The sequence below is a fragment of the Balaenoptera ricei genome, chromosome 4, assembly GCF_028023285.1.
Source record: "Balaenoptera ricei isolate mBalRic1 chromosome 4, mBalRic1.hap2, whole genome shotgun sequence".
Classification (NCBI taxonomy): Eukaryota; Metazoa; Chordata; class Mammalia; order Artiodactyla; family Balaenopteridae; genus Balaenoptera; species Balaenoptera ricei.
The window spans coordinates 57,711,716-57,723,745 of record NC_082642.1 but is presented as its reverse complement, the minus strand read 5'-3'; the positions used below and the strand labels follow the sequence as shown (position 1 = coordinate 57,723,745).

The following is a 12,030-nucleotide window of genomic DNA, read 5'->3' as shown; positions in this document are numbered from 1 at the left end:
GAATTTGGTATTTCCTAAACTATTATGAAATTTTCTGTTAAAGTCAAATTCCAAGTTTCCTTTCCCAGCCAGAAGTCCTTCATTCATAAATCCCTCTAGAGTCTGTCATAAAATGCCAAACAACAAGGACTGCTTTGAAATTACAGTTACTCAACGCTCACTGTGATGCCCAGTGGCCTCAGCTGATAGTTGGACGAGAAGTACATGTTTTCTGTTGTTCTGCCTTTGTTGGTGTTAATGGAAATTGGAGGCCAAAAGTTTGGTTCAGATCTCCACAAAAACACTCTACTCTTGTGTATTACTCAAACCAACACCATACCAACTACAACTTGGCTAAATTGTTGGTGAGACTTTTTCCTCTTAGTACACTATTTCAGTAACTCACTTCTAAAATTATAAAACGTTGAGTAACTTAGCTGCCTAAAAGCAGAAGCATGCTTTGACTTACAATTGTTCGTTTTTTCCTCTTTGAGGAGTCTATAAATTGTGCAAGCAATTCATGAATGTATAAAGAAAGTTCCTTAATTGCCCTATGGTTGTTTGATTTGCTTCTCTGGCTTTGATTTATCACAAACTTTTAAGTTGGTTTTTTTAGCTCCCTCTTAAGACTTGGACTTCAAATCCATCACTTCTGGTCTGATTTCCAATATTCACCTCAGTATCAGCATGAAGAATTGCTTGCCAAAGGGTGACTGGAGAACATTCTAAGATGACAAGGAAATTCCCTGGAAAATGTTAAGCAAGAATAGAACCTTCTGTGAGACACAGAAAACATTACAGTCACCCACAGAAAACTTAGAGCAAGACATCTGGAAACTGGGAAGCCAATAAACTATTGTTGTGTCTGATTCGTACATAGACACAATGTGAGGTTTTTCCTTTAATCATACAAATTTGTATCTTTGTGAATCAAATTGTGTTTACATAAAGACACAGTTTGTGATCAGGTCTCCAAGAACCATGACACAAGTTTGTGCAGTGCACAGCCCACACAATGGAATGTGGTGGCCCTGCCCAACACACATTTAAAGATTTGTGTAAAGATTGCAATGTCTTTCAAATAGTGGTTTGTGTTAATGGTTATATACATGTGTTGTTTTGTTATTATTTCTCAATGTACCAGGAAGTTCATTTAGCAAACAAATAAGGGCTGAGGGGTTTTTTTTCCTGTAAAATATCCAAAGCACTCCATTGTTGAGGTAACTGTTATAGAATATTCTATGAAGACTCTTTGACTCTATAATTTAATAAAATCTTGCAAGTAGTTTAAAGTTGTACCAATCCACAGGGAACAACAACAAACACTACTATTACTATCATTATGACTCTTACAAATATCTCTAAAGAGCTCACAAACTATCCCCACATTCCTTACCGTATCACTGAGACAGACTTAGAAGCAATTATCAATTATCTTCATTTTACACAGAGAAGCTGTGACCCAGAAAGACTTTGGAACTTGCCCAAGGACACAAAGTAAAATGAATGAATGAATGAAGAGAAATAAAGAGAAAAAAAGATGAAGAGAAGAAAAGATGAAGAGGAAAAAAAGCTGTAATAGAATTCAGGTCTCCAGATGTTCTCATCCTGGGATTTTTTTCCATTAGAACCACTTTTCTACCAATCTTAAATTTTTACTCACCTAGAGTAAGCCCTTGTAAAAAGCCATTTTAATGGGATTTAAAACCACTTTAGAAGTGCTTTTTATTCCCCCACAGAGTCCATGAACTTTCAACAGTATTGGAAACTTTAAAAGTATTTGTCATATCAGTACCAGTTCCCTTTCATCCTACAAAAAAACAGATTGTACTGAATTTGACAGTACTTGGAAAACAATCTGTCTAAAACTTATTGCCTGAAAGCAGACAAAGAGAATTCATAAGTACCTTTTATGTATCCCACATTGTGCTATGGGAATATTAAATAAGTACAAGTGTGGTCCCTACCTTCTACAACCTTACAATTCAGTCAGCCAACCAGCCAACCAGCTCACCAGCCAGTGTATAAGTATCCCACATTCCAGGCACTGGGGATATAGAGATGACCGTGGCATATTCCCAGTATTCAAAGACCTCATAGTCTAATGGGGAAACATTGTACATGGCTAATTATAATACAGTATAAAAGCTACAATGGTAACCCATAAAAGAAAGCAATATACATTCCTTGGGAAGGGTGGTCTCCTGAGAATGTTTCATAGAAGAGAGAACATAGAAGCTACGTCTTGAAAATAAATAGGATTTTATCTAAAAGAAGAGAGGCACAAAAATATTTCTAGAAAATAAAAGAGGATGAACTAAAACATGGAAGCTTAAGAGTGAACGGCATTTAGCAGGAGAGTTCAGAGATGATGCAGGAGAGGTGGAGGGATCAAACTGTGAAGGGCCTTACATGAATGTTTCATTTCATAGGAAATGGAGAGCCATTGAAGTATTTCAAGCAGAAAAATAAATCTGTAATTTTAGAAAGTTAATTCCAGCAGCAGCATGGAAGATTGTAAGGTGAAAAGGAGACAAGTTGGTAGGCTATTTCATTGGTCCAAGTGAGAGACGGAGAGAGTCCACAGCACTGCCCAATAAAATTTTCTGCAGTGATGGAAATATTCTATACCTGTGCTGTCCAATATGGTAGCCACAAGCCACATGTGGCTAATGAGCACAAAAAATTTAAATTGCCACATATGACTAGTGTCTGCCAAACTGGACAATGCAGAGACATCTTGGAGAAGCTAGCAGTTGAGATAAGCCTTAAAGGAGGGTTTTTCCAACTGCAGGTTACAATTGGTGGGTTAAGAAATCGATATGGTAGCTCACGATTGGTATTTTGTAATGAATGAAGACAATAACATAGAACACAGCAGAATGAAACTGAATGGAATAGAATGGAATGAGAAATAAAATATCAGCATGCAGAGTATTATTCTGAGAGATGTTTATTTCAGTTATATGGGTATGGGTATGTGTATGTGTATGTGTATGTGTATGTACCCTGGATCAAAAGTAAAATGTACTTTTTATCTCTATTGTGTTTGACAATATTTGAAAGCCAGTCCTTTATGGAAGACTGTTATTTAATTATATTCGAAGTTATGAGGAAGAGTTTTCCAGAAAGGCAGAACAGCATAAGCAAAGTTCATTGGAGTTTGGAATAAGGGTAACTCTGGACCTTTCAAGACTTTCCTAATTATTTTTTTGCCTTCAAAAAATTTTAATAGACTTTATTGTTTAGAACATTTTTAGACTTACGAAAAACTTGAGGTAATAATACAGCGAATTACCATATACCCTGCACCCAGTTTCTGCTATTAACATCTTATGTTAGTATGACACATGTTACAGTTAATGAGCCAACGTTGATATGCTATTATTAAAGCCAATACATTACTCAAATTTACTTAGTTTTTACCTAAAATCCTTTTTCTGTTTCAGGATTCCATCCATTACACATTACATTTAATTGTCATGTTTCCTTAGGCTCCTTTGGGCTGTGACAATTTTTCATACTTTGCTCGTTTCTGATGATCTTGAGAGTTTTAGGTACTAGGAGAATTTAAGGTCAGGTATTTTTTAAGATGCTCTTCTGTTAAAATTCGTCTGATGTTTTTTCTCATTATTAGACTGAGGTTGTGGGTTTGGGGGAGGAAGACCACAGAATTAAAGTGCCATTTTCATGCCATCATATCATGGATACCTACTACAAACATGAGTTATCACTGTTGACGGTGGCCCTGATCAGCTGGCTGAGGTAGCGCTTATCAGTCTCCTCCATTGTAAATTTACTCGTTTTTATCACCCTTTTTCACACTGTACTCTTTGGAAGGACATCACTCTGCTCCTTCTTTAAATGAATTACTTAATTAAAGGAAGCCTTGAACTTGAGTAAATCTATTGAGTTCTTTCCAAAGAAAGCTACTTCCGAGTACAGACACAGTCTCTTTTTAGATACAGCATCTCTCTCTGCAGCAGCAGGCAGGATACTTTTTCCCCTTCTCAGGTTTTCAAGTTCCAAATATGAAGCACAAAAAAAGCTGGGTGATTGACGTAGAATTCCAAAATAAGTTGAGAACGAGATAACCCAAATTCAATTGCAAATCCTTCTGACTTTTCTCTTCAGCCCCGGATTCTGACATTTTAGAAGGAAATTTAAACCAAAATGTGTTAAGTCTTTTTCCCCTCCTCAGGAGGGAAGGTTCATTTTTAGCTAATGTTTAGAAAGGGAAATCCCTTCCTTAGAAAATTCAATAATTTGGAGTACTTTCTTTAGGCAGAGGAGGGCTGCAGGATGAAGTCTTTTGCAGTATTCCCAAGGAAAACGCCACCCTAACAAATCATCTGCTACTCATCTTTCATTGTGGTTGCCTAACTTTTTACCACTCCTGTTCCCATGGAGAGAACCAAAACCAAAAAGCCTCCTGAGCAAGCCCAGCCTCTACTTTTGCCATCACCCTGCATGTTCCTTTTACAGCATTCTCATTTCGTGACTCATATACATGGGTTCATGGGAGCATGTGGGTTTTTTTATTGCTCTATTTATTCTAACCTTCTTTTCTGTTCAGGCCAGAAGAAAGGCTTGCCCCTGAGTAATGTGGATCACAAGTCCCCGGAATTCTCCTTCTCATTGTGAGAGAGGAGATTAAACTTTACTTTTCCCCACTGTACACAAAACTAGTGAGAGAAAAATACATTCAGTGACATTCAGAAATAAAAAATAGCCACTTACTCTCCAATCAATTATGAGATAACTTCTTAGGGGAATTCCAAGTCCTCACTGTTTTCTACTGTCACAGTGTCCCCATTCATTCACTGGGTTCCCTTTAGAAATCACTCTCTCTCTCTTTCTGGTTCCCAAGACTCTCATAATCCTTCTCTAATAATCTCTTCCTTCCCCCCTGTTTCTCCCCTCAACCTGGCAAAACTCTTATTCGGGTCTTTTATCCATGCTAAGTTGTACACTACTAACAAGAACCTTAGCCTTTGCCAGTTCCCAGTAATAGTTGTAATAAATGAAGCCTTTGCCAGACCTTCAATTGACTAGAGGAGAATCTGAACAGTGGGATTTCAGGAAAGAGTCTTGAGTAAGAGAAGAGTAGAGCCTGGGGAAACTGAGAGAGGGTGAGGCTGAAGTCTTCTGGATACCTACACACTTGATTTCGATGTCCTTGATCAACTTTGAAGACCACAGAAAACCTCCATTGGAATTTTTGCTTCTTTCATCCAATGTCAATTCACAAAACACAGGGTATTCACCACCTGGAACAGTCCAGTCACTTTAATTCAGTTTGACAAACCAATTTGATGTGAACCAATTTAATATCAATTTAATGTTAGCCTCATAGTCTTGGTACTTTTCTTTAAAATGAGTGACTGGGTCTAGGGGACTCTACAGTCCATCCAGCTGCTAACATTCTAGGATTCCACTTTAGCTACCTAATACATGTGGTAAATATTGTCTAAAATATATATTTGTGGAATATATCCAGCTGAATGATAATCCTTGGGGCAGTGGCCATGACTGTCTCAGTCACCATGGTATCTCCAGTTCCTGGTGCGAATACCAGCATGGTAATAATTATTTTTAATAAATAAAAGGAAGTGGGGGAGAGGGGAAGGCCTTTCACCAGTTAGATTCCATCTTCCTATCTATGTATTTCCTCCATATGCAAATCCCTTTAATTGATGCTTTGCTTGCATTTTTGCTAATCCTCGCAGCAACCTTAAACAGAAAGGATTATTATTTCCATTTACAGGTGAGGCATTTGAGGCCCAGAACACTTAAGTAACTGGGCCAAGGTCACATACCCAGCAAGTAGAGAAGTCAGAACTTGAACCAATGCCTGTCCTTAGTCCCAAACCCATTACGAAAATGCAATAAAAAGCACTTTCTAAGCTACAGGTAATCCTATGAAAACAGAAATTGCTTCTGTTATTATTACAAGAGAAACCCTGATAAATCAAATCCATGAAGCATCTTAGAATGTGGTACTACATGGATCCTCCTGAAGAAGGAGATGTTATCCTGTTTTTAAAACAATGGCCCATGTCTGTGGGTCTGTTTCTGTTTTGCAAATAAGTTCATTTGTATCCTTTTGTTAGATTCCACATAAGTGACATATGATATTTGTCTTTGTCTAACTTACTTCACTTAGTATGATAATCTCTAGGTCCATCCATGTTGCTGCAAATGGCATTATTTCATTCTTTTTTATGGCTGAGTAACATTCCATTGTATATATAGTTTGGTTGTGGTATATATATATATATATATATATATCTCACACTTATGGTTACCAAAGGGGAAAGGGGGTGGGGAGGGATAAATTAGGAGGTTGGGATTAACATATACACACTACTATATATGTAAAATAGATAACCAACAAGGACCTACTGTATAGTACAGTACTCAATATTTTCAATATTTTGTAATAACATATAAGGGAAAAGAATCTAAAAAAGAATACACACACACACACACACACACACACACACACATATATAAATTGAATCACCGTGCTGTACACCTGAAACTAACACAGCATTGTAAGTTAACTATACATCAATAGAAAAAAAAGGAACATTAAAAAACAAACAAGCAAACAAACAATGACCCAGAAAAAGCCTTTCCTCAGGCCTCACTATCCATCCCTCCAGGTAACAGTGCTGGCCCTTGCCTCACCCCCACTTTTTACAGAGAGCTTCACCCGCTTTGTGTCCCACAGGGGCTCAAACCCTCCCCAGTCACCTGAAGGCATCACCACACAGCTTCAGCTGTTAAGAGTCAAACCCATCCAGGCCACTGTACCACTGAAGACATACCACAATGTGCTTAGGCAGTGTCACCTTTGAATGCACAACCTCATTAAAAATTTAAGAAGGTTTTAAAAATCACCGAGTTTCGAGAAAAAATTGGAAGAAGAAGGAGGAGAAGGAGAAGAAACAAACTACTTCCTCCCTCTTTTCCATATACGGGAAATCATCTTTTAAAAAACGTATAATTAAAAACAAGGAGAAGTGTGGTGTGCTTGAATAAAATAAGCATTTTAAGTCTCTTGTTTAGCTTTACTGGGATATGCCATCAGGTCTTTAAGGGCAAGTTAATTTCACATTTGATTGTGAAAGATTAAGACATTAAGATGTTTGCTGTCATCTAGTTCTAGGTTACCTGTGAATAATTAAGTTCATGCCATTTTTGTCATCTTATTTCTCAAATTCAGCCTCTTTTCCTAGCTTCCTCCTTAGCATTTTTCCATGCCCTTTCCCCCCAGTTAGTGCTCATTCCTGGCCCCTCGTCACTGCAGGTTTGTTCCATGGTCCAGTTTGCTGCTGCCTAGAAGAGCATCTCCTGTCTGCAATGCCATTTTGGAACAGATTCCTTCTGAAGCTGTTACTACTAAGAGAAAACCACATAGTAGTACTCAAAATGCCCTTATTTAATGAATGAATGAATTCTCCTTCCCACATTGCTCATCTTAAATTGTCTAAAGTGGTTTTCTTAAATCTTCCCTGTTGTCCCATAGGACAGCAGTCCCCAACCTTTGCGGCACCAGGGACCGGTTTCATGGAAGACAATTTTTCCCGGGGGTGGGGGTGGGGGGGGATGGTTCAGGCAGTAATGTGAGTGATGGGGAGCGGTGGGGAGCAGCAGATGAAGCTTCACTCGCTTGCCTGCTGCTCACCTCCTGCTGTGCGGCCTGGTTCCTAAAAGGCCACAGACCGGTAGTGGCCCACGGACCAGGGGTTGGGGACCCCTGCCATAGGAGACTTAAAAATGGACTCAAAAGGAAGTAAAACATATTACCGAAGCAAATCCAGAACCTAAATATAGTGCATATTCTAACAATAGGTTGTAGCAGATGATTTACCAATAATAACCAACTCTCTTCTCACCTTTTCATGAGAAACAATGAATAGATCATCTTTAAAATGGCTTTTCATTAATAAGGGGAAAAAGAATCAAAGAAAAGGGGGATATCAATGCTTTTTATTGACTCTTTTACTTCATGAGACTGAAGTGAGATGTGACAAAGTACTTTTTACATATCAGAGCTGACTACTGAGAGGGCTGGGAAATGATCCAGCGCACTGTAGAAATGGGCAAGAAAAAAAATTTTTAATCTTAATTCTTTAAATTGTCAGCAATATGTGACCAAGTTCTTACCAGGTGTCCAGCTTTGGTGTAATGCATGTTGGTATGCTTTAGAGCTGTCATTTCCTTGATTGACTGACTGACTTTTACAGCTTAACACAATGAACACTGACCACCTCACAGTTTCTACGGCTCAGAAATCTGGGTACAACTTAGCTTAGCGCCTCTGGCTCAGGGTCCCTCACAAGGCTGCAGTCAAGGTGTCCATTGGGGCTGCTCAAGCAAGAAATTTAATTTTTGAAGAGAAAGCAATGGCCAGGCAGTTAATTAGTAAGTTTTTAAAAGCTAAAATGTATAGAGAAAAAGGTCAATGATGTTTCTAAATGAGTAATTTATCTCATTTATAAAAGTAAAAAGAATATTAAGAATATTTTAAACAGATTTTCAGTATATGGTTGATTCTGAATGAGTAACGCCCATGAGACAGCAGAGACATAGATTTACTGAAATGATTGGTATTCAAAACCATTTCAGATTGGCTTTAGAATGCAGGGAAGGCAACATGTCCATATAATCTTAAAGGCTCATCCTCTCAAACCCACCACAGCATTCCCCTGTTAAAAACCTTTGGGGCCCCCTCACTCACAGGATCAAGACAAAATACTTTGCCCACTCAGCTAGGCCCTAGGGCACTTGGCCTCACTCTGGTCATTCCCTTGACCACCTATCAAGCTCCTTCCCACCTCTAACCTTTGCACAAACACAAGTTGATCCCTATGTCTTATCCATTCTCCCCATCTGACTACTCATTTTATCTGTTAGATTCACAATCATCTCCTGGATTTTATCTCAAATATCTCTTCCTCAGAGACATACTCAGACTGGATTAGGTTTCCCACAGTCCCTTATACATTGCTCTTGCCCTTTAGGGCATAATATAGTAGATAATTATATATTTGTATACATTATTTGATTGCTACCTGTCTTCCCAACTGGACCAAGCTTTCTAAGGGGTGGGTCTGGGCCTGGCTGAGCCATCATTCTCCCACCTTCACCCAGCACAGTCTGGAACTTCATACTTGATGAATGGCCTCTCACACTCCTGATCAGTTACCTGGCGCCACCCCAAACTCTGTCAGGGTAATGAAGAGGAGCAAGTGTGGGTAGCCATCAATAAGATTTTTAAAAATTAAATTTAGTTTGAAATATACAGTTATCTCATGGGACAGCCTAAAAGCTCAAATAGGGATACCTCCTAATTTCTCTCTTTCAGCTTATCAGTGGAAAGTCTTGGTTGCTTGGATAATATTGTTCACTGAAATTATCACTTCTTCTGTCACTCATTTTCTCTTAAACCTTTGACCTTTGCTCTTTCTCTGCAACCAGAGTTAGGAGTGAAAAAGAACATTGGAGGTAACTTCTCACTGAAGTCCACCTGCCAGGACAAACCATTCAAATCCAATTACTTCATCTCCACTCTGGCTTCTAGAAGACTAAGTAATTGTATTATTTACTTATTTGGATTACTCTGGCCATTATTACAAATAATCATGACCTGGTAACACAGAGACTTTCCCATTTTAAGTTTTTGTGGAAATTTTCCTTGTCAGAAAGGGTTACTTACTATCAAAACCAAGTTACTGAAAGTCAGCAGTAGCCTACCGGATCCCACTTAGGTCGGGACTGTGAGTCATCTGTAATTATTTTTTTAAGTTGGTTACTTGTCATTCATTCATTTACTCATTTGTTCAGCAAGTATTTACTGATGACAGTCTTTGTGCCAGGCATTAGGATCATGAGAGTCTCCCCATAGCCTGAGTCCACGGTCTTATGGAGCAAAAACATCTTGCTTTTACTCAAAAGAGAATCAAATTAAAGAGAGATACATTCAGGTCAGAACATAGGAATGATCTTCAAAAATATTTAACTGTGATTTGAATAATAAAAGTTATCAAGGTGGACTTAGATGATGTAGCACCATGATACTCCTAGGAGTAAGCACAACAGGTACATGTCTGCTTGTCTCCCCACCATGTCTCTGAGTGTCTGCAAAATCTTCCCAAGAATCTTTAAGAAATGAATGAATAAATAAAAATTGGTATATCAAAAAAAAAAAAAAAGAAATGATAGATGCCCTTCCTTCTAGGAGGTTTTCCACGTAGTGTTAACTGTGATCCTATCTGAGGGCCAACAAAACATTTTTATATGGTTTTCATAAGTTCTCTACCCAAAAACCAAATGACCACCCAAAGGTACACTTTGGGCTTCACCTTTGTTTCAGAGGTGTCTTGTTTCCCAAGACCATCCATATGTCCAGTGCCTCACTAGAAAGACTCACAGGACTCAACATATATTCGCACTCACAGCTAAGGTTTATTATAGCAAAAAGATATACAACAGGATCAGTCAGGAAGAGAGACACGGTTGGAGTCTGAAGAAATCCATTTATAGGCTTCAGATGTTCTCTCCCTCCCATGAGTGGACACACCAAGTGTGCTTCTTTCTTTACCAGCAAAAAGTGCAGCGATACATGCCAATGTTTCTGCTCAGGGAAGCCCATTAGAGACTCAGCACCAAGGTTTTTATTGGGGCTGGTCACATGGACACTCTTTGCCTGGCAATTACAAAAAATTCCAGACTCCCAGAATAAAGCAGGTATTCACCATAAATTACAGTGTTTGCACAGTCTAGGCATAGTGAATCATCCTTATCCATTAGGGAACAGAAAGAACATTCCAAAAGCCAAGTTTCCAGATGCCAGCCAAGGACCCTTCTAAAAATAGCAGCCTCAGGTTTGCTATATTAACTCTTTTCTGCACACTATTCTTTAATCTTCTACCAGAATATGTGCTGTAGGAAATAGAAAATTCACGTTTATCTCTCTAAATGTACAGGGCTAAAGAAAATGTGGTTAGCCTCAACTGTAGATATTATTATCACTAGAGTTATTACTAGCAATTATTTTTAGATAAATGTTACTGTTAATAATATTATTGCTATCCATTCTAGTAGTAATTATTAGTAGTAATGGCAATATTATTAATTCCTATGATTAATATGTTGTTATTATTTCCATATAATATTCCTATTAATAATTCACTCAATGATCATTAACATTCTTTGAAAATTTTTGACATGCTGAGATCATGAAAATACAAGGAGATTCTGTGTTTAGTGCCTTATTTTTTTTTTCTTCTAATCTGTTACCTTTTTTTAACAGGACAGACTTTCTGCAGCTTGAAGGAGCCAGCCATGGATTTCAAACGTGTGAAGGACTATTTCTCCTGGCTGTACTATCAATACCAAATCATTAGCTGCTGTGCTGTCTTGGAGCCCTGGGAGCGATCCATGTTCAATACCATCTTACTAACCATTTTTGCTATGGTGGTATACACCGCCTATGTTTTTATCCCAATCCACATTCGCCTGGCTTGGGAATTTTTCTCCAAAATGTGTGGCTATCACAGTACAATTTCTAATTGATCTTGTTTGTATCCTGTGAACTGGCATTACATATGTGTACGTTGCTTACAATGTATTAATTTAGGTGAATACCGTAGCTTCTTTCACTATCTCACCTGAAAAGCTCTCTCCTCTCTATGCACTCTTATATCCTGCCTGAAATTTGAGATAGATGTCTCTTTAGGTTCTTTTGTACATGCTACATTGTGCATCAGACCATAGATAACACAATGACCTTACCTCACATACCATATTCTCTCAACTTAAATCTATGACTTTAGATTTTGTTTTTAATTGGGAAATTTCATATAAACTTTTTCTGGGAAGTAGGCTCATAAGAGACCTATCAGAATCATATTTAAAATGCTCTCTTGATACCTATTCTATAGTGAAGGATATATTTTTAAAAAATTTGTTCATACACTACTGTCAAAAGTATCCTATCCTTGTTTACAATATACAAAAGGATCTGAATAAATTATATAG

At 38.0% G+C, this 12,030-nt stretch overlaps 1 protein-coding gene across 3 annotated transcripts in view; it reads left to right on the top strand.

Moving 5' to 3' along the window:
• SPTSSB (serine palmitoyltransferase small subunit B) overlaps positions 1-12,030 on the top strand; it is a 27,655-nt gene extending 15,625 nt beyond the window's left edge. For all 3 annotated transcript variants that reach the window (XM_059921969.1, XM_059921967.1, XM_059921968.1), the window contains one exon: positions 11,303-12,030. In XM_059921969.1, coding sequence (XP_059777952.1) covers positions 11,335-11,565 — 231 coding nt within the window. In that variant the 5' untranslated portion in view covers positions 11,303-11,334 and the 3' untranslated portion in view covers positions 11,566-12,030. The remainder of the gene's footprint in view (positions 1-11,302) is intronic.